The 19,051-nt window shown below is 39.2% G+C and overlaps 1 protein-coding gene across 1 annotated transcript in view; it reads right to left on the bottom strand.

The window, feature by feature from the left end:
* ALOX5 (arachidonate 5-lipoxygenase) overlaps positions 1-19,051 on the bottom strand; it is a 125,767-nt gene that overhangs the window by 67,497 nt on the left and 39,219 nt on the right. Inside the window, exons 6-8 of the mRNA XM_032227026.1 lie at positions 10,375-10,547; positions 798-944; positions 518-721 (exon numbers count right to left, since the gene is read on the bottom strand). Of these exons, the coding sequence (XP_032082917.1) occupies positions 518-721; positions 798-944; positions 10,375-10,547 (524 nt within the window). The remainder of the gene's footprint in view (positions 1-517; positions 722-797; positions 945-10,374; positions 10,548-19,051) is intronic.

Below are 19,051 nucleotides of genomic sequence, written 5' to 3'. Positions count from 1 at the left end.
GTTATGTGGATGTGGCTGAATGTATACTGATCTGATTTTATGATTTTTTTGTGGCACCCTTGTTTAGTAAACATTACAATTGTTAAGTGAATACATGTTTTGTTATGGGCTGGTTTTGCCAAAAAAAGGGAAGCAACTGCCACCCAAAACCATAAAAAAACCATGGTCACATGACCATGGAACACTGCAAACAGCTGTAAATGCAATTGCATTTCCAAATGCCATTGGAATTTCAAAACCAGGTCATAAATTACCCCTAGGTCCTTTATAGCGTTGAACAGTTGCTAACTGACTAGTTGAGACTACTGGTACAGTCATAACTCAAATCAATGAACTGATATAAGCTACAATCACTGTAATGCTTGAGATGCTCTGATATAGGATTACGAAGAACAGCAATACATACACCTTCTCTCACTCTCTTGGTTTTCAGTCTGCTGCCTTAACCATTGTATCAAATTGGCCTTATTATAGATTATAAAATAATATAGCTTATTCTAGTATTTTAATAACCCACCTTAAAGAGAGGATGGACCGCAGGCAATTGTCGGAACATAGCCACTGCAAAAACTTCTGAAACTAAGTGAGTCCGAAGCAGATGAGTCACAGTTTGATGTATATGGAAATCAGAAGAACGTACCCATATTTTGGCTAATAACCAATCATATTTAGCATCAGATGGAAGGAAAATAGGATTGCATGGTTCAGGAGCTTGATTTATCTGAAAGATTTAATAGAATAGTTAATATCTTCAACAACCACCAAAATGTTATTTAATTGGATAAAACCAAAATTACCTGAATTGCAATAGGGAGAATTTTATTCTCTAAATTTTTATACAATAAACAGATAGGAGCAGCCAAATACTGTACTGTGCAGGGGTCTGTCTTATTGACGTCAATATCTTCCAGTTGTTCATAGTCCACAATGAAAATATTTCCTTGCTGTCAAAAGAAAAATTATGCAATTTGAGATTTAAATATAATTCTGGAAGCGTTAAGTATTTTATAATAGGATGAACAATTAAATTACTTATGCCAGTCTGGGTTTTTTTTTTAAAAAAAAATACATTTATCTTTAACATATAGAAGTATTTCGTAAACAGTGTTTGTCTGGGTCTTTTTACATATACATATATAATAATAGTAGTAATAATATTCTTTACTTATGTGTTCTGTCCCCCCTTCACGGCTCTTAACAAACGGCCAGACAAATAAACTTAAAAGGAACTTTTCTTTATCAGTTCACAGTTCAAACTGGCTTCGAGCCCAAAAATAACATAAATACAAGTCTCCGACAAGAATGCAAAACAAAAACTCTTACAAGCAATGCACTTCTCCAGTGTAGCCTTGAATCAGGGTTACAAGAAACAGAAAGCACTTACCCAAGTGTATCTTCCATAAATCACGATTAATAATCAAGCAATGTTGTACCAAACAAGGAACACACGAAGGAACGTATGTTGACTCCTGCGACTAGGGCATGGCAGCATCTGTCCTTTTATCTCCAAACCTGCCTCTACAAGCCCCAGCTGCATAATCTTGTATCCCGAAAAGACATCTTTTCACAGCAGAGTCACAGCAGACATCTGCTGAGTCACAACACTTATGTAATAGTATTCTTCCAACTTCTAATTTCTACCTTTATTATCTAACAATTGATAAAACAAATTCCAAGTTAAAAAATACTATGTGCTTTCTTTGTCCTTTTATCTTTAATGGTAACATAACCCTTTCCGCACAATCTAATATTTTTTTTGATTATATTTTCCTCATTTTTCCAAATACAATTCTCGCTGCTGTCAAAACATGTAATATTAAATATACCTTCCCTTTGTCATATTTTTTCTGGCAGTATACCTAGCAAAAATATTTCTAGCTTTAAATCTATGTGTTGCTTTATCATTTTCTCTAACCATGTATCTATTTTTGTCCTTTTTTTTTTTGCCTTTGGAGTTTGGACATATCCACCACATAAGGTAGTACGAACCTGTTATCTGATTGCATTTCCAACATTTGGCAGACATGTGGCCACCATGCATGGTCCATCCATTGATTTTTGTTGTTTTAAGTTCCCCTTTCTCATTTAAAATATCTTTATATGATACAATTTTTCCAAGTTTATAACATATGGATGTATCAGTGCTTCCACTGTGGAAAGCCAGATGTATTTTCATATAGTTTTTTGCTTTAACTTTTTCCTGTACTAGGAATAAAGCGTTCCTTACATAATGTCTTTGAAAGAATCTATGCATTTTATTTTTTTCATACCACAAAAAGGCATGCTATCCCAATTGAAGATCATGTCCCTCCAACAGTAGCAATCTTCTATTTCTGAGGTTTATCCATTTTTTCACCCAGGTTAGGGCTGAGGCCTGGTAATAAAGCTCCCGATCCAGCATCTCAAAGCCCCCATTCTTTTGGGATTCTTGCAAAATTTTCAGTCTTATTCTCGCTCTTTTTCCTTGCCAAACATATTTCAAAATTATTTTATTTAGCCCATCAAAGTATTTTTTCTCTAATTTTACAAGAATTGTTTGAAACAAAACAACAGCTTTGACAGAACAAAGCTGCAAGTTTTTCCAGTTCTCCAACTCCATTTTTATTTTGTGTATTAACTTTGTACAGTTAGCTTCTTTAATTGTTGCACATCTAGCTGTTAAGTAAATTCCCAAATATTTTACTTTCTTAACTACCTGAAGGTCTATTTTCTTTGTCAATTCACATTTCTGTTTATCTGTGAAATTTTTAGTTAGTATTTTCATTTTTTTTCTTTATTTATTCTCTGTCCTGCCACTTCTCCATATTCTTCTATTTTCCCATTACCTTGGGGCCAATTTCCAATGGTTCTTCAAGAACAGGGGTGTCAAACTTGATTTCATTGAGGGCCGCATCAGGGTTGTGTTTGACCTGGGTGGGGGTTGGGGGGCTGTGGCCAGGTTTGGTGTGGCCAGACCAACATCATTACTGTCAGGAGCGCCTGGGGTGGCTTGAGTGCTCTGGCAGAAGCACTGCGGGCCAGTCCTTAGCTGTTTCCAGGCAGCCCTGTGGACTAGATCTAAGTACCCCACGGGCCGGATCTGCTCCGCCCCCGATCTTGAGTTTGACACCCCTGTTCTAGAATGAATACCAGGTCATCTGTAAATGCTTGTAATTTATATTTTTCTTTTTATTTCCAAACCTTTTATTTCTGGATCTGGCCTGATACTTCTCTTTAACATTTCCAATGTTAATATGAATAGTCATGGAGACAGCGGACATCCTTGTCTTGTGCCTTTTTTAAATACAAATTTGCCATCAAGTCCCCATTCACTATCACTTTTGCCATTTCTTTGGATTATATTGATTTAATCATATTTATAAACTTCTTGCCGCAGTCCATACACTCTATTGGTTGTAACATAACTTGCCAATTTACATTGTCAAATGCTTTCTGTGCATCTAAGAAAATCAATGCCATTTGTTTTTCAGGATGTACATAGTATTCCAGGGTATTTAAAATAAGTCTTACATTGTTCTTAATTTGTCTTTGGGGTAAAAATCCATTTTCATCTGGATGGATAAATTTATTCAAGAATCTTTTTAATCTTTCTGCTATTATTGATGCAAAGATTTTGTAGTCTACATTTAGTAGTTATATAGGTCTATAATTTTTTATCTGTGTTAAATCTGAGTCTTCTTTTGGGATTAATGTTATATTTGCTTCTATCCACAAATTTGTTATCTTAGTTTCTAACATTATAATTGTTCATTATAAACCTCTAACATTGACAAATTTATCATCTTGACTCATCTTGTAGTTTACTTAGCAATTTTTCTCCTTTTTATCATATATGCTAGCCATCTTCCTGGTTTATTGACATTTTCAAAAAAGTTTTGTTTTGCTCCTTTGAATTATGCCAATTCTTCTTCTTCCATTAAATTCATCTTATGTTTTATTATTTCCATTTGGTTTTTTTAATTTCCTTTTTTTCTTTTTGTAGTTCTGATTCAAGTTTTTTATGTTGTTCTTTTTTCTATTTTTCTATTTTATATTACATTGCTAAATTATTTCTTCCTCACCATGAACAAGCTTAAAAAATTACAAATTGCATAATGAATTCTATAATCCCAATGAGTAAAAATACTGCATCATTTCTTTACACGTCCCCCCACTTTTTTTTCCAAACCCAGATTCCCTTAGTTGTATTTTACACAGCTTAAATTTGCAACTCTCTCTCTCTCTCCCTCTCTCTCTCCCTCTCTCTTTGTAAAAACTTTGTCTAAATACACACACACACACACACACACAAAAGACTTCCTCTATGAATGAGTCACATTCATAGCTGAGTCTATTCATACAGTTCACAATGGAATACGACAAAGATTGTGGGCTCACAGTGGTGAACTCAAAGAGATCAGGCATGACATTGTTTATTTATCAGAACTATTTGCAAAGTTCAATGAAGTGAATTTGCAGTTGAAAGGAAATGAGGTCAATCTTATTAAGGCCAAATCTGTCATCTCTATATTTATTTCAAAGTTAACTCTATTCAAGCGCAATATAGGCCATCGTGAGCTATACCAATTTCTGAGCTTGTCTGAACTAAAAGAGAAAGGTGGGATACAAGATGATGATCTTCAAGTTTTTTGTGACTATTTGGACATGCTGCATAAAGATATGTCTGAGCGATATCAGGATCTTCTTTTGATGGAAAATTCCAGATTGGGTGATAAATCCATTTTCAGATACTGAGGAAGATGGAGTAGTGGAAGAACATCTCACAGAGCTGCAAAATAACATTGAGCTGAAGCCAAAGTTTAAGAAATCGTACCAAGAGTTTTGGTTACAGAAAGAAAATTCTGATCGCTATCCTGCACTATGGAGAGTGGTTAAGAAGTTCCTTGTTGCATTTCCAACATCATATTTGGTGGAACGTGGCTTCAGTGTGGCCATCCAACTTCTCTCCATGCAAAGAAATCGACTCCAGATTACTGAACGTGGAGATTTAAGACTCCTGCTAAGTGACTTAAAACCAGACATTGGGAAACTGGTATCACTTCATCAAACCAATCCATCACATTAAGAATTTACTGAACAGTGAAGTAGTTACTAAATGTTACTGAGTTTACTAAGTTACTAGTTACTAAGGTTCTTGATAAATGACTATCAGACTTTGAAAACCTGGTATCACTGGATCATGTTCAACAATTTTGTTGAATTATTATTAACTAAAAAGATTTTTAATTGGATTTTGAATAAATGTGCAATTAATTGTTACAATTTTGAATTTTACTGTTACTATCTTCCTTCCGTCATGCAAACTGCCCAGTCCTATGAGCCGCCCAGCCACGCCCATTAAGCCATGGCCACAGAACCGGTAGTAAAAAAAAATGAATCCCACTACTGGGTGGGGAGCACTGAGGATCAGTTTGTAGGACCAAGTCCACCAGGTGGACTGAAAAAGTTTGGGAACCACTGCAGTAGACTAAAGGAATTGTAATGAACATTGAACAGCAACAATTGCTATTTATAGACAATTGATTACAATGGGAAACTATTGAAGTTTAAAGACAGAATCACAAATTGGGGACATGTAAGGATATATAATTATATAAATATAATCACGAGAATAGCTGGGAATTGTAACCAGGTCTACATCTTGGCCAAAAATAGGCAGGGGTGGGTGGGTTAAAAGCACAATGGATATATACATACATGCATGCATGCATACACACACACACACACACACACTTTTTTTTCTCTTTTTTTAAAAAGGAGGAAGATATATGTCAAATTAAATATGTATACTGAAAATACCATCAACATAAAATGGAGCTCAACTGAAATACACCAAATAAATGAGATGAAGAGTGTGAAAAAAGAAATTAAAAAATTGAAGACAATTGAAAAAGTATTTTATAAAGAAATTGAAAAAAGAATTTTAAAATTGAAAAAGTTTTAAAAATTGAAGGAATTAAAAATTAAACATGATATTTAAGAGTTGAAAAATATTAAAATTTGAACAAATAATTTAAGAATTGAAAAAAGGAATTCAGGGTTTTTAAATATTTTGAATTTACAAGAGTTTTTGGCCCTTTATGAAATAATATGCACTTTTTGTTGGAACTCTCAGGATATTTTCTATATTTACTCTTAACCCTCTACTCCCTGCCTTGAAACTTTTCCTCTCTGTTCATAAGTGTTTTATAATTATCCTTTTCCCCCTGCTTTCTTGTCCTTCAGTTGCCTGGCTACTGCTAGTGTTTTCAGGTACGATGTGCTGATGTGGACACTCTGCTTAGCTGGTCCAACTAAAAAGGGTATATAATATGGAGTACAGGAAAAGTAAAAATGTCCCTTTTGAGGATCACACTCACTACTTAAAGCAGTTGAAAGCACAATATAAGACCCTTCTAAAAGAAAAGTACGGCTCTGAAGGAGTTTTGACATAGATTAATTACTTCAGTCAGGACAAAAAATTCATCCCTATTTTGATACATCACCAGAGGATTGGGGAAACGTCCCCTACCCCCAACTAATCAGGTACTGATTCATGCCTGGGAAGAATATTTTAGGGAGCTATATTCAGACCCTGATTATGTAACCAAGGAGAGCCAAACTAGTTTGGACCAAACTCCTTACTGGCCCACTGTTACACCAGAAGAGATATCCTGGTTGTTCAGAGCCCTAAAGGCTAATAAGGCACCTGGTGCTGATAATGTCCTGCCATAAATAATAAAAAAGAACACCAGCGGGCTCCATTTTTAGCATCTCTGTTTACATTTATAGATAAAACAGGCCATATGCCAAGAGATTGGGGAGTAGCAATTATCATACCAATTTATAAAAAAGGTAATAGAAATGACCCAGGCAATTAAAGACCCATTAGTCTTCTGAGCGTTATTAGTAAACTGTATGCCAAACACCTAAACTATAAACTTCAGGATTGGCTAATTTCAGGGGGGATAATCAAAGACGAACAAGCCGTTTTTAGAAAGGAAGATCCATGGTGGATCATATCTTGGTACTCCACCATTTAGTACAAAAATACTCCTCTCTTTTTGTGGCCTTCCTTGATTTTAAGCAGGCCTTTGATTCAATATCCAGGAACACCCTCTGGGAGAAATTAAAATGCACCACTATCGATAAACGCCTCCTCTTCCTCATACAAAAATTGTATGCCTATTCCACCTTGAAAGTGAGGTGCAATCCACAAGGGAGTTTAACCAACCCAGTAAGGATACAAAAAGGGGTACGGCAGGGTTGCATTCTGTCCCCCTCCCTCTTTAATTTCTATATCCATCCCCTGATCAATCTCTTACAGAACCCTGATTTCCATCCTCCTAACTTAACACAACACAAAATTCCAATTCTCTTATATGCTGATGATGCCGCTATCATTTCACAAACTCCTGTAGGACTGAAGAGAGCAATTAGAGCAATACTCGGCTATTGCAGGCAAAACAAGCTGGTCCTTAACTTTGATAAATCAAAAGTTTTAGTTTTTGCTGAAAGACCTAGCCAATACTCCTGGAAAATAGAAGGACATAGTTTGGAACAGGTTAGAACATTTAGATACCTTGGGGTGGTTTTCCACTTGTACGGGACATGGAAGGCACACCTGGATCACACATTGCAAGCAGCCAATAGGTCCTCAAATGCAATTAAACACTTTTTTTACACAGGCGAAGGGCAGTTAGTACCTGCTGTCTTAAAACTTTTCGAGGCCAAAACATTGGTGCAAATTCTATATAGGGTACAAATAGGAATCCTTGCAAAGAAAGACTTGCTAGAAACCATACAAACCAAGTTCCTGCAAGCCATCTTAGCTGCACCCAAAGGAACTCCAAATGCCTAGTTAAGAATTGAGACGGGCATGCCTCAAATTCAGGTAAGAGCCTGGAAGATGATGATCATTTATTGGCTTAAAATGCATTTCTTTCCAGAGGGACTGTCCCCACTAGTGTTGACTGACAACTTCCCCTCCCCCTGGAAACAGGCAATTTGATCACAAGCTGGGCTCTTATGGGCTCTCACTGATATTCTTAATGTCTCTAGGCTTTGATCAAGCAAAGCAAGTAGTAATCAATAGAATGAAGGACATGGAGTTCCAAGAAGAACTAAATAGGTTGCCTCTCCAAAGTAGGGATAGAATCAAACAGGGAGTGTGGGATTCGGCAAGATATCTAAATGACCTGATCTTCCCAAAACAAAGAATAACTTTCTTCAGAGCCAGATTTAACATTCTTCCTTCAGCACTCCTCCAGGGCAGGTATAAAAGAACATCAATAGCGGAATGGGTTTGTATATGTGGTAATGGACAAGTTGAAGATATCTCACATATTCTATTACACTGTGAGCTATACAGAGTTTGTAGGTCTGCATATATTCTTCCCTTATTAGAGAGATTGCCAGGGAGGGCAGACAATTTTTATGTAGGCTTTCTCCTCCAGGACATAAACCGAGCTACCACGTATGCAGTGGCAAATTCTGTGTTGCTGCAATGTCCACAAGAAAAAAATTGGGTACAGAAATATAGTTGTCATCTTGTGCCAACTATTTGAACATATCTCTAACAATTTCTGGCCCACTGTATTTACTCCCATACTTATCGGCTTTTTACCCATGTAAACCAGGGAGTGACCCGAACAATTTGAGAACATGTATGTTATTTCATTATATTTTAATATCAGTACTTTTTAATATATTGTAAAAAGTAATGTGTATTGCTGGTCTTTGACCGTAATAAAGATTTATACTATACTATACTACTATACTATACTACTCTCTTCAACACCCCTTTCATGTGGGAGATAAAAGTTTTCATCTCAACCAAATACATACGCTTGAGGCTGCTTAGCAAAAAGCTGGGACCTATGTTTTTAGGTCCATTTCCAATAGTGAAAATAATTAACCCAGTGACAGTTCAGCTTATCCTCCCCCGCATTCTAGGGAAAGTGCATCCTGTGTTTCACTGTAGCCTGCTGAATCAGCCCTTGGATTTAGATTAAGATTTCAGACACAGCCACGCCCTCCACCTATAGTAGTGCAAGAAGAAACCCATTATGAAGTGAAAATTTTTTTAGACTCTAGGTCCATGATGGCGAACTTATGGCACAGGTGCCACAGGTGGTATGCCAAGCCCTCTCTGTGGACACATGAGCCATTGCCTGGCTCAGCTCCACTGAGCATGTGCGCACGCCTCTCACTGTCCAGCTGATTTTCTGGTCTCTGTTGTGCATGCAGGAGATGCATGGGCGGGGGTGTTTTTGATTTCAGGAGGCTCCAGGGCACCCCCCCTCCACCCCGTTTTTGGTCCCAGGAGGCTTCAGGGAGGCCTGCTAGGCCCAAAACAAGCCGTGGGGTGGTGCGACAGCATGAGTGCCTGACCCTCCCTCCCATGCCCCCGTCCCCCATGCATGTGCCTGACCATTTTTGGTCCCAGGAGGATTCAGGGAGGCCTGCTACGCCCAACATGGGGCACAGTCACGCACATGCACATATGCGGTGGGCAGGAGTCATGCACGCATGCTCAGGGGGCGGGGCACATTGCACTGTGGGTGTGGGCACGCACATATGCGCTGTTGCACACGATTTCATCACGCAAGGAGAAAAAGATTAGCCATCACTGCTCTAGATTATATAGAGGTCTTTTGCAATATTTAGTTCATTGGAAAGGGTAACCTTTGTCTGAAGCTACCTGGGTTAAAAGTTGAGATGTAAAAGCAGATAGAATAGTTAAGCAATTCCATGACAAGTAAGCCAAAGGGTCCCCCTGGGGGGAAGGGGTGGTTAGGTGTATGGTTTTAACCCCCTGTGTTACTCTCGTTACAAGACATGACTTTTTGCTGAGCGGGGACAGCCTGTCAGATCTGGAAGCCATCTTTTACATTGGGTCTTAAGGCCTTCCATATTTTCTGCTGTGGGAAAATGGGAGGGAGGATTATATGGAGTATGGGAGAATCTAAATAACATTCCTTTCTCAGAGAGTCAAGGACACCTTGCTCTGCAGCTACAATGATATAACTGGGAGGCATCTCCAGTATTGGATGGTGCCTGATTGGAACATGTGATGGACATGTGGGTGCTAGGCAGGGACTCTAACTTTCATTTGGGTGGGAAAAACCTGGAAACTTTCAGATTCGGGCTTTGAGGAAACTCAAGTCTCAGTATTCACTGGGGGTGTTACTTGAAACTCTGACACATGGATGATGTTATATTCTTAAAATTAGGCATTCTTTTGATTTGAGAGCTAGCTGCAATTGGAGTCTGCTAATTGTATTCTTGTATTAGAACGGAAAACACTTTTCTCCTAGACAACATTTCTCCTACAAAATTTGTGAAACGCTTCATAGCTAAACACTGAAATAACTGTCTATTCTAAGTAGGTACCTTTATTTCCTGCTCCAGAGTTAGATTTCTCTCCAAACTGTATTCTACCATTTCTGTGGTCACTGGGAACTTTTTTGGTAGTTCTATGCATTTTTTAATTAATACAGGATTGCAGCCATTCAGAAACTGGTATCCAAACATAAAATCTTCTTGCCAGTGCTGCATTACATATTCTAAGGAGAAAAAACAACAACAAATATTGTTTTATGAGTAATCCTGATGATTATAAATTAAATAATTCAAGAAAACACAGGTGAAAATAATATTAAAATAAATACATAGTATGAAATATCTTTGATAGACATACTATCTTTTGCAGAGCTTCTAATTTTAATATTTATAAAAACAGGCCATATGTATATTTCATGCTATTTAGTATATGTTATTTATTATTATACTATATACTGTCCATTACAGGTAGTCCTGTAACAGCAGTAAATGCAAGCTAATTTACTGCAAGCTAGTAAAAGCCCAAAATATGATTGGTGTGTCCAGCCATCAAAACATCAAAAACAGGCTGTAAGTACTTCTGGGGAGATCCATCATAATTTCCAAAACTTGCTGAGTGACTGTCAAGAACTTCCATATCAAATTAAGGAGAGAAAGAGGTGGAAGAAATAGAAGAAAGAGAAAAGAAAGGAAATTGAATGATTATTCTAAATCAGCAGCAGCAACTGTTATGTAACATGAAGCCCCTCCCATCACCACAATAGGACTATGATTTATAGAACACAGAACATCAGAGTTAGAAGGGACCTTGGGGATTTTCTAGTCCAACCTCCTGCTCAAGCAGGAAACTCTATACAATTTCAGACAAATGGCTATCCATTCTCTTCTTAAAAGCCCCCAGTGATGGAGCACCCACAATTTCTGAAGGCAAGCTGTTCCACTGGTTCACTGTTCTGTCAGGAAATTTCTCCTTTGTTCTAGATTCTTCTCTCATTGGTTAGTTTCTATCCATTACTTCTTGCTTCTGGTGCTTTGGGAAATAAGTTGACCTAGCTTATGACAGCCCTTCAAATATTGGAACACTGCTATGCTATCATGTTGCCCCCCTAGATTTTTTTGTACTAGACCATACATACCTAATTCCTACAACTGTCCTTCATGTGTTCTAGCCTCCAGTCCCCTAATAATCTTTATTGTTCTTTTTTGCACTCTTTCCAGAGCCTCAACATCTTTTTTATATTGTGATGACCAAAACTGGGTGAAGCATTCCAAGTGTGATCTTACCAAGGCCTAATAAAGCGGTACTAACACTTCATATAATCTTTATTCTATCCCTCTGCTAATGCAACCTAGGATTGCATTGGCTTTTTTGGCTGCTGCGGGACATTGCTGGCTCATATTTACTGTATTTTTCAGAGTATAAGACGCACCAAGGTTTTGAAGAGGCAATTTTTTTTAAAAAAAGTAGATAGGTAGAGGGATAGAGGGATAAAGAGGGAGAGAAAGAGAGAGAAATACAGTAGGTAGGTAGGAAGAGAGAGAGAGTAGGTAGGTAGGTAGATAAAGGGATAGAGAGAGAGAAATAGTGAGAAATAGAGAAATACAGTAGGTAGTGAGGGATAGAGAGAGTGTGTGTAGGTAGGTTGGTAGGTAGAGGGATAGAGAGAGAGAAATAGAAAGAGATTGAGAAATACAGTAGGTAGGTAGGGAGAGTGTGTGTGTGTGTGTAGGTAGGTAAGTAGAGTGATAGAGAGAAAGAAATAGAGAGAGAAATACAGTAGATAGGTAGGGAGAGAGAGAGAGAGTAGTTAGGTAGGTAGCTAGATAAAGGGAGAGAGAGAGAGAGAAATAGAGAGAGAAATAAATACAGTAGGTAAGTAGGGAGAGTGTGTGTGAAGATAGGTAGGTAGATAATGGGATAAAGAAATAAAGAGAGATAGAGAGATAGAGAAATACAGTAGGTAGGTAGGTAGAGTGTGTGTGTGTAGGTAGATAGGTAGGTAGAAGGCTAGAGAGAGAGAAATAGAGAGAGAGAGAAATACAATAGATAGGTAGGTGTTTCTGCTGGCACAGCACTTGATCAATGTAATTCTCATCAATCAGTTAAAGAGCTTTCCAAAAGGAAAAAAAGAGTTTTGCACTCTGCAAACTCCCCAAAAATGGCCCATTTTTTGCGAAAACAGGCCCATTTTCTTTTCTTTTTTTAAACGAACAAAAAAACGGTCAATTTTTTGCAGAAACGGGCCCGCTTTTTATCAAAAAATTGCAGGTGTAGCCTTATGGAGGCGTATAGAGTGCTGCTGGGGGGGGGGCAAAAAAGTGGCATGTGTTTTGCTCATTTCTGCCCTCCACAGCCCCCAGGAGCTCTCTGAAAGCCTCCATAAGTCTATGCACGGCCATTTTGGTGAAGAGGCGGGGCTTCAGGAGGCAAAAAAGGCTGTATTCAGTGTATAAGACGCACCCAGATTTTCAGCCTCTTTTTGAGGGAAAAAGGTGCATCTTATACTCCAAAAAATATGGTAAGTGATGCTAGGACTCCAAGATCCATCTCGCAGTTACTGCTGTTGAACTATGTTTCACCTAATCTGTACCTGTACAGTTTGTTTTTCTTGTCTAAGTGTCAAACCTTGCTTTTTTCTACATTGAATTTCATTTTGTTAGAAAGAGCCCAATGTTCAAGTCTGTCAAGATCCATCTGGATCTTAAGCCTATCTTCTGGGATGTTGGCTATTCCTGCCAGCTTGGTGTCATAAAACAGAACCTTGGGGCTTTTGCTTTGTCGGCGGAGACCCCGCTTTTAACAATTCAACTTCTGCAAAAGGGGGGATGAATTGCCTGTATTCAGCATCAGCTTACTTTGTGTGTGCAAAGCCTTTGGGCAGCCAAAGGGCCATAAGGCAGATGCAGTTCAGCTGAAGAGATTAATGTTATGTTCTTGCTGATTTGTTACTATTGTTTATGAATTATTGGGAAAAGGCACAAGCCCTTTAGGAGGTACCAAGCTAGCAAGGTCCAAGACGGGTTCCAAGTCCAAGTAAAGAACCTTAGGAATTCCAAAACTGGAGAGTTAGCTTGACAAACCTCAGCAAGGAAAACGCCATTACCAATCACTCCAAACATTAGTCACAAACATTGCCCTCTAGTGGCTCCTCTACAAATTGCAATCCAGTACTTTGAGCCAACATTTGCAAGGCACCCTAGCGGCCAAAAGGTGAACTGCGCTTGCATCTACAAAGTTTTGCAATGCACCCTAGTGGCCGACAAGTGCACTGCACCTGCATCTACAAAGTTTGCTACATAATACAGTGGGCGACCAGTGAACTGCGCATGCATCTACAAAGTTTTGCAACGCATCCTAATGGCCGACAAGTGAACTGCGCCTGTATCTACAAAGTTTTGCAATGCATACTAGTGGCTGACAAGTGAACTGCACCTGCATCTACAAAGTTTTGCAACACACCCCAGGGGCCAAAAAGCGAATTGAACTAAAAAAAAATTCATAACACGTAAAAGAAATTTCCTGAGCTAATCCTAGTCATAGAATCCTTTCTAGCCATGGCAGAAGGGTCAGACATGCCGATCCTCATGCCTGAACCCACCACAGACTCAATATTGGTTGTCCAAAGCTCAGAATTGGTCGTCCAAAGATCAGAATTGGATGTCCAACTATCAGAAAATGCAGAAGCACCTCAGATAGCCTACGACCTAAGGCGGCATAGAAAGTCTATGCAGATTAAACAGTCGAACCTCTTGGAGGAATGGGACAGGCTATATCAAAAGCACAAGAATCGCTGGAAGAAGTTGCAGCAACTCTATGACAAACTCAAAGACGAGTTATCCCCCAAACACCTCCGTTCATTAGACGAGGACACGGACGAGTGCTTCATGCAATGGATAGTTTATGAGGACCGCCTCAATGACATCCAGCTTCAACTAAATGACGATGAAGAACTCCAGAAGAAGATGCTGCACATTCAGACGTTAAACAATGAACGTAAAAAGCAGTTTCAATGCAGTAAAAACCTTATCCAAGCCAGTCTGAAGAGAGAGACCATCCTGAAAAAGAAGGCCGAGTCCGAGGTATCTTGTCTTTCACACACAACATCTCAGCAGTCGCATGCGGCTTCCTCTCAGGCTTCTAAAAAGGCATTCCCATCTAGTCCCGAGGACATATCAGGAGCAAAAGCCATGTCTGAGGTGTCTCAACATTCGCAGGCGTCATCTCAGCAGTCACACACAACCTCTTCCCACGTCTCCAAAAAGGCCTTATCCTTCCGACCAAAATCAACTTGATCTCGAGCGGGTAGCAGCATCTCGCAGCAATCTTCCCATTACAGCCAAAAGTCACAGGCATCTATAGTTGTAGAAGCACAAATGGAAGCTGAGATGGCCAAGGTAGGTTTAGAGGCAGCAAAGGAAGAGCAGCTGCTGAAGGAAGAGATGGCAACCGTGGAAGCAGAGAAAGTTCTACGCGAAACCAAAGCTCAGGCAGAGAGGGCTGGTGCGGAAGCCAAAGCTCAGGAAGAGAGGGCAGCTGTGGAAGCAGATGCGAACCTACGTAATGCCAAAGCTCAGGCTCAACTGGAATATCTTCAGCGCAAGCGGGAAGCGAAAGAAAGACTAATACAGGTCAAAGCTCTACAGGCAGAGGCTAATGGTGCCTTCCTCAACTTCAATCCTATAGAGTTAGAAGAAAACCCAGATGCACGTGTCAAAGCCTACGTAGACGGCCAACGTGGGATACAACAGGGACAATCACCAAACTCACAAGGTAATGAGACACATCACATCGTTCAAGTTGCAGCATTCGACACCTCCCTTGGAATTGGAGAGCCTACCCCAACAAACCCGGACACACAAGATGATCACAGCAATTCCCCAGCAATGGCAAATAATCCTCAGCCAGCAGGAACACAAATAGCCGCAAGTAGCAACCTCAACGTCGAAGCAAAGGAATTCCAGCCAATACTTTAAAGCAACTTGAACATGAATGAACAGAGTAATAAACACGATCAACCTGCAGAGCAACAACGAAAACAACCTTAGCCTACACCGTGGCAAGATGAAGTTGCACAGAACCTTTCTGAAGAATACCAGCTGTCCTTGGCAACCGTGCCTACTCCCACAGACTATACCTGCTTGAACCAACGGGAGACCACTGGTCCTGATCCAACTAACCGTTACCATCTCCCCCAGCATACAACACCAGAGCAGAATGGCAGCCTTGCCAGAGGAAAGTAGACTTGGCATCTAGAAGGACACCGAAGTTGTCTGACACACCAGGCCAAGTCTATTGGATATGGAAGCATGTCTTCCTACTTGCTGTCCATGCATAGAAGGTAAAGCCTGATGGAGAGATCATACATATGATGGCTTGGCTAGGCCCAAAGTCTGCACAAATGGTTACAAATATCTACCACACTTATCTGAAGGATCCAGTCACAGCCTGTAAAGAGGCTTGGAAAGAACTTGATTGACGGTATGGCACATCTATGATGACCGAAACTGCACTCTTGAAACAGGTCAACAATTTCCCTAATATTAGCCTGCATGACCATGACCAGTTATGGTCATTCTCCTCTATAGATGATTCTTTTTTTCCTGTCTCCTCAGCCTTCCCTCTCAGATGTTCCGCGAAAAATGATTCTGCTTTCTCAGTTGTATCTATTCTGTATCTTTGTCCTTGCCATACAAACATAAGACCTTCTGGTATCAACCATCTGTAGTTAACACCTTTTTAAAGTAGAATTTTAGTCAAAAATTGATATTCTCTTCTCATCTCTCTCACTCTTCTTGGTACTTGTTTCAAAACTACAATCTCCTTGCCTTTATATACCAATTTTTTGTCTCTTGCCTTCTGTAATATTTGTGTCTTAGTTGCTTTCTTAGTAAATCTTATGTGGACTTCTCTTGGGAGACCATTTCTCGCTGCACATCTTTTATAGACTCGAAACTCCTCATCTATACCGTCCATCATCTTCACCTGGTTCATCTCCAGAACATCTGTCAAAATTTCTGTCATTATTTGTGCCAAGTTCTCGCCTTTTTCTTCTATATTTTGGAATCTGAGAAAAAATTCTGACCTTTTGATCTCCCATCCCAATATTTCACTGTTGGTCTTTTTCCACGACACATAATCTGCTGTTAATATCTCCAATTTTCTTCTCTCTTTGATCATCTTTTTCTTCAATTATGTGTAGTCTATCCTTGTATTTCATCATCATTTGTTTAATGTTTTCAATTTTTTCATCTGTTTTTCCTGTTTTTTGTTCAATATTTACTGTTCTTTGTTCTATTTTCTCTATTCAATTCTCACAGTTCTCTTTTCTATATTCTCTGTTCTTACTTGTATCTTTTGTACTCCTTGCATAATCATCTCTAATGTTACTCCCTTGTCTTTTTCCTGTTGCAGCATCATCTATATTGATCGTTGTCCTCCTGATGGTAAATGAAGAGGAGGTTGTTGTTGCAGAGCCAGTGGTCATTATTTTTTTGCTCCTTCAAACTCTTCTATGTTTTAATCCATGTAGTATGGAGGGCAATTGTAATCCCAATTGACCATGGAATAGTCAAAATATGAAAGAAAAAAAAAGGTAGCAACAGTAAAACAAAAATAAAAATGTAAAAATGTAAAAATGTAAAAATGTAAAAATGTAAAAATGTGTGTGTGTGTGTGTGTGTGTGTATTCAAATTCTCCCTGAATCCAATTCAGTAAAGCAAGATAGCAGATGTATCCAAAAGAAGAGACAGAAAAAAAACCCAGAGAAGCAGCACAGCTTCTTTTTCCCTTCCCCCTTAAAAAGGGGGAAAGGAAGAAGCCAAACTTCTACAAAAGACCTCAGACCAGCTAGGAATTGCTAAGTGGAGAGGAAAGCAGGGAAACAAAAAAAAAAGATAAAATAAGAAGAAAAGCAACAGAGGAAGGTAAACACTGCCACCGAAAAAGTCCAAAGCTTTTATAAAATGAAAGCCTTTTCAAGGTCACTTTAGGCTTTTTTCTTTGAATTTCTATTTATTATTTCAAAGCAAAGCTCCACACACTGATAGTATCACAGAAGAGCACCTGTATAAACAAACCTCCATGCTCATCCCACTATCATTCCTTCGCCAGGCATTGTGTCCTTGAAAAGAACAGCTTTTCTCCAAACACTCATGTGAAAATAGAAACAATGTTTCAAAACCTCTAGATGGCAGTGTTACTTATTTCCCCACTTTCACTCTCTCCCTTTCACGCATTAAAGTAAAAAGGGATTAAAAAAGAAAAAGTAAAATAAAGCATTAGCAAAAAATAGGAGAAAAAAAGTCTTAGACAATAAGACTTAATTATGTTGGTATGTCCAAAAAAAAGGAAGAAAGAAAATCAGTCCGTTTTAAAAGGTGAACTGCATTTGCAAAAGTCCAGTTAAATTCCAATAATAAAAAGGAAAAAAAAACCTGTTTGACTTTGGCTTAAATTTGCTGCTTATTTTCCTCAGTCTTCAATTTTAATTCTAAATTTCCTCATCTAGGGTGTTCTCTCAAATAACAAAAAAAAAAAAAGTTCTAACCAAGACGACACACCTCTCTCCTGCCCTTGCGCTCCAGAGCTGTCAACAGTTTCAGCAGTCTTAATGGCTGCCTCACAGCTGCCGGCAAAAGGGGCTTTTCCCGGATCACCAGAGTCTTTGTGATGTCTCTGGGATCAGCAGGTTGCGCCCCTTCCTCTCACCATCTCTATGGGACGGTTTATGTCCGGATGGACCGTCCAGCGACCAGGATATCGATGGTGATCTTGGAGTTCCAAGATCGCCTGTCATTTCACCACGACGTCAGCTCCGCCTCCTCATTCCTCTATGCTCCTTAAGCAACTATATGTACCTCAACAGGATCCCGACCTAGATGGAATGACTTGCCTTGACCAATACACAACGCTGCAGCATATTGTTCGAAAGCTACCAGAACAGTTAATTGAAGAATGGATCAAAGAATATTCGCTTTACAGGGCAAACAATCAAGAAAAAAATCTTCCCTTTGCCGTCCTTGCAGATTTTGTTGACCAACAAACAATGACGCATACCGATTCTCGAGTTCAAGGCTTTAGAAGGCCAGGGTCCCCAGGGGGCAAAAAACATGTTCAGAACTGTAGATCAACTAACAGTTCCGTTCAAAACACTAGAGAAAAAACCTTTGTGGCTGTACACAAAACACAAGTCTCCAACTCCACCAGGAACAACTTAGATGTGCAATCGTCAAGGACAATTCCAATTAAAACCCCAACAACAAGCAAAGACGCATTCTTTCCATTCCACAAGTCTTCCCACTCTTTGAACAAGTGTAGAGAATTTGGAAAGAAGCCCGTGGAGGAAAGGAAAGCTCTAATTAGGGAGTGCAAAGTCTGCTATAAGTGTTGTGATTCTACAGAACACATAGCCAAAGCATGTACAACCAAGGTACAATGTCACCTTTGCAAGAGTGTCAGACACCCAGGTGCCCTATATCCAAATTCCGAGATGATTGCTTACTGCTGATCCTCCTCCAAACAAGGAGACTTCACATGACACCAAAGCGCACCCAGAAGCTACCACAGATGTGTCAGATGCACCTCAGTATGTGGTGGTTCTCCGTCACCTCACACATGCCACTAAATCTGCCTAGCCAAAGTCTATCCTGCTACATGCCCAGAAGAAGCTATGAAGATGTAATCCTAGACATGCAAAGCAATAAATCGCTAGCAAGGTCAGCATTCTT

Source organism: Thamnophis elegans, chromosome 11 (assembly GCF_009769535.1).
Source record: "Thamnophis elegans isolate rThaEle1 chromosome 11, rThaEle1.pri, whole genome shotgun sequence".
Lineage (NCBI taxonomy): Eukaryota > Metazoa > Chordata > Lepidosauria > Squamata > Colubridae > Thamnophis > Thamnophis elegans.
The sequence above is the reverse complement of the archived record's forward strand: the minus strand, read 5'-3'. Positions and strand labels throughout refer to the sequence as shown.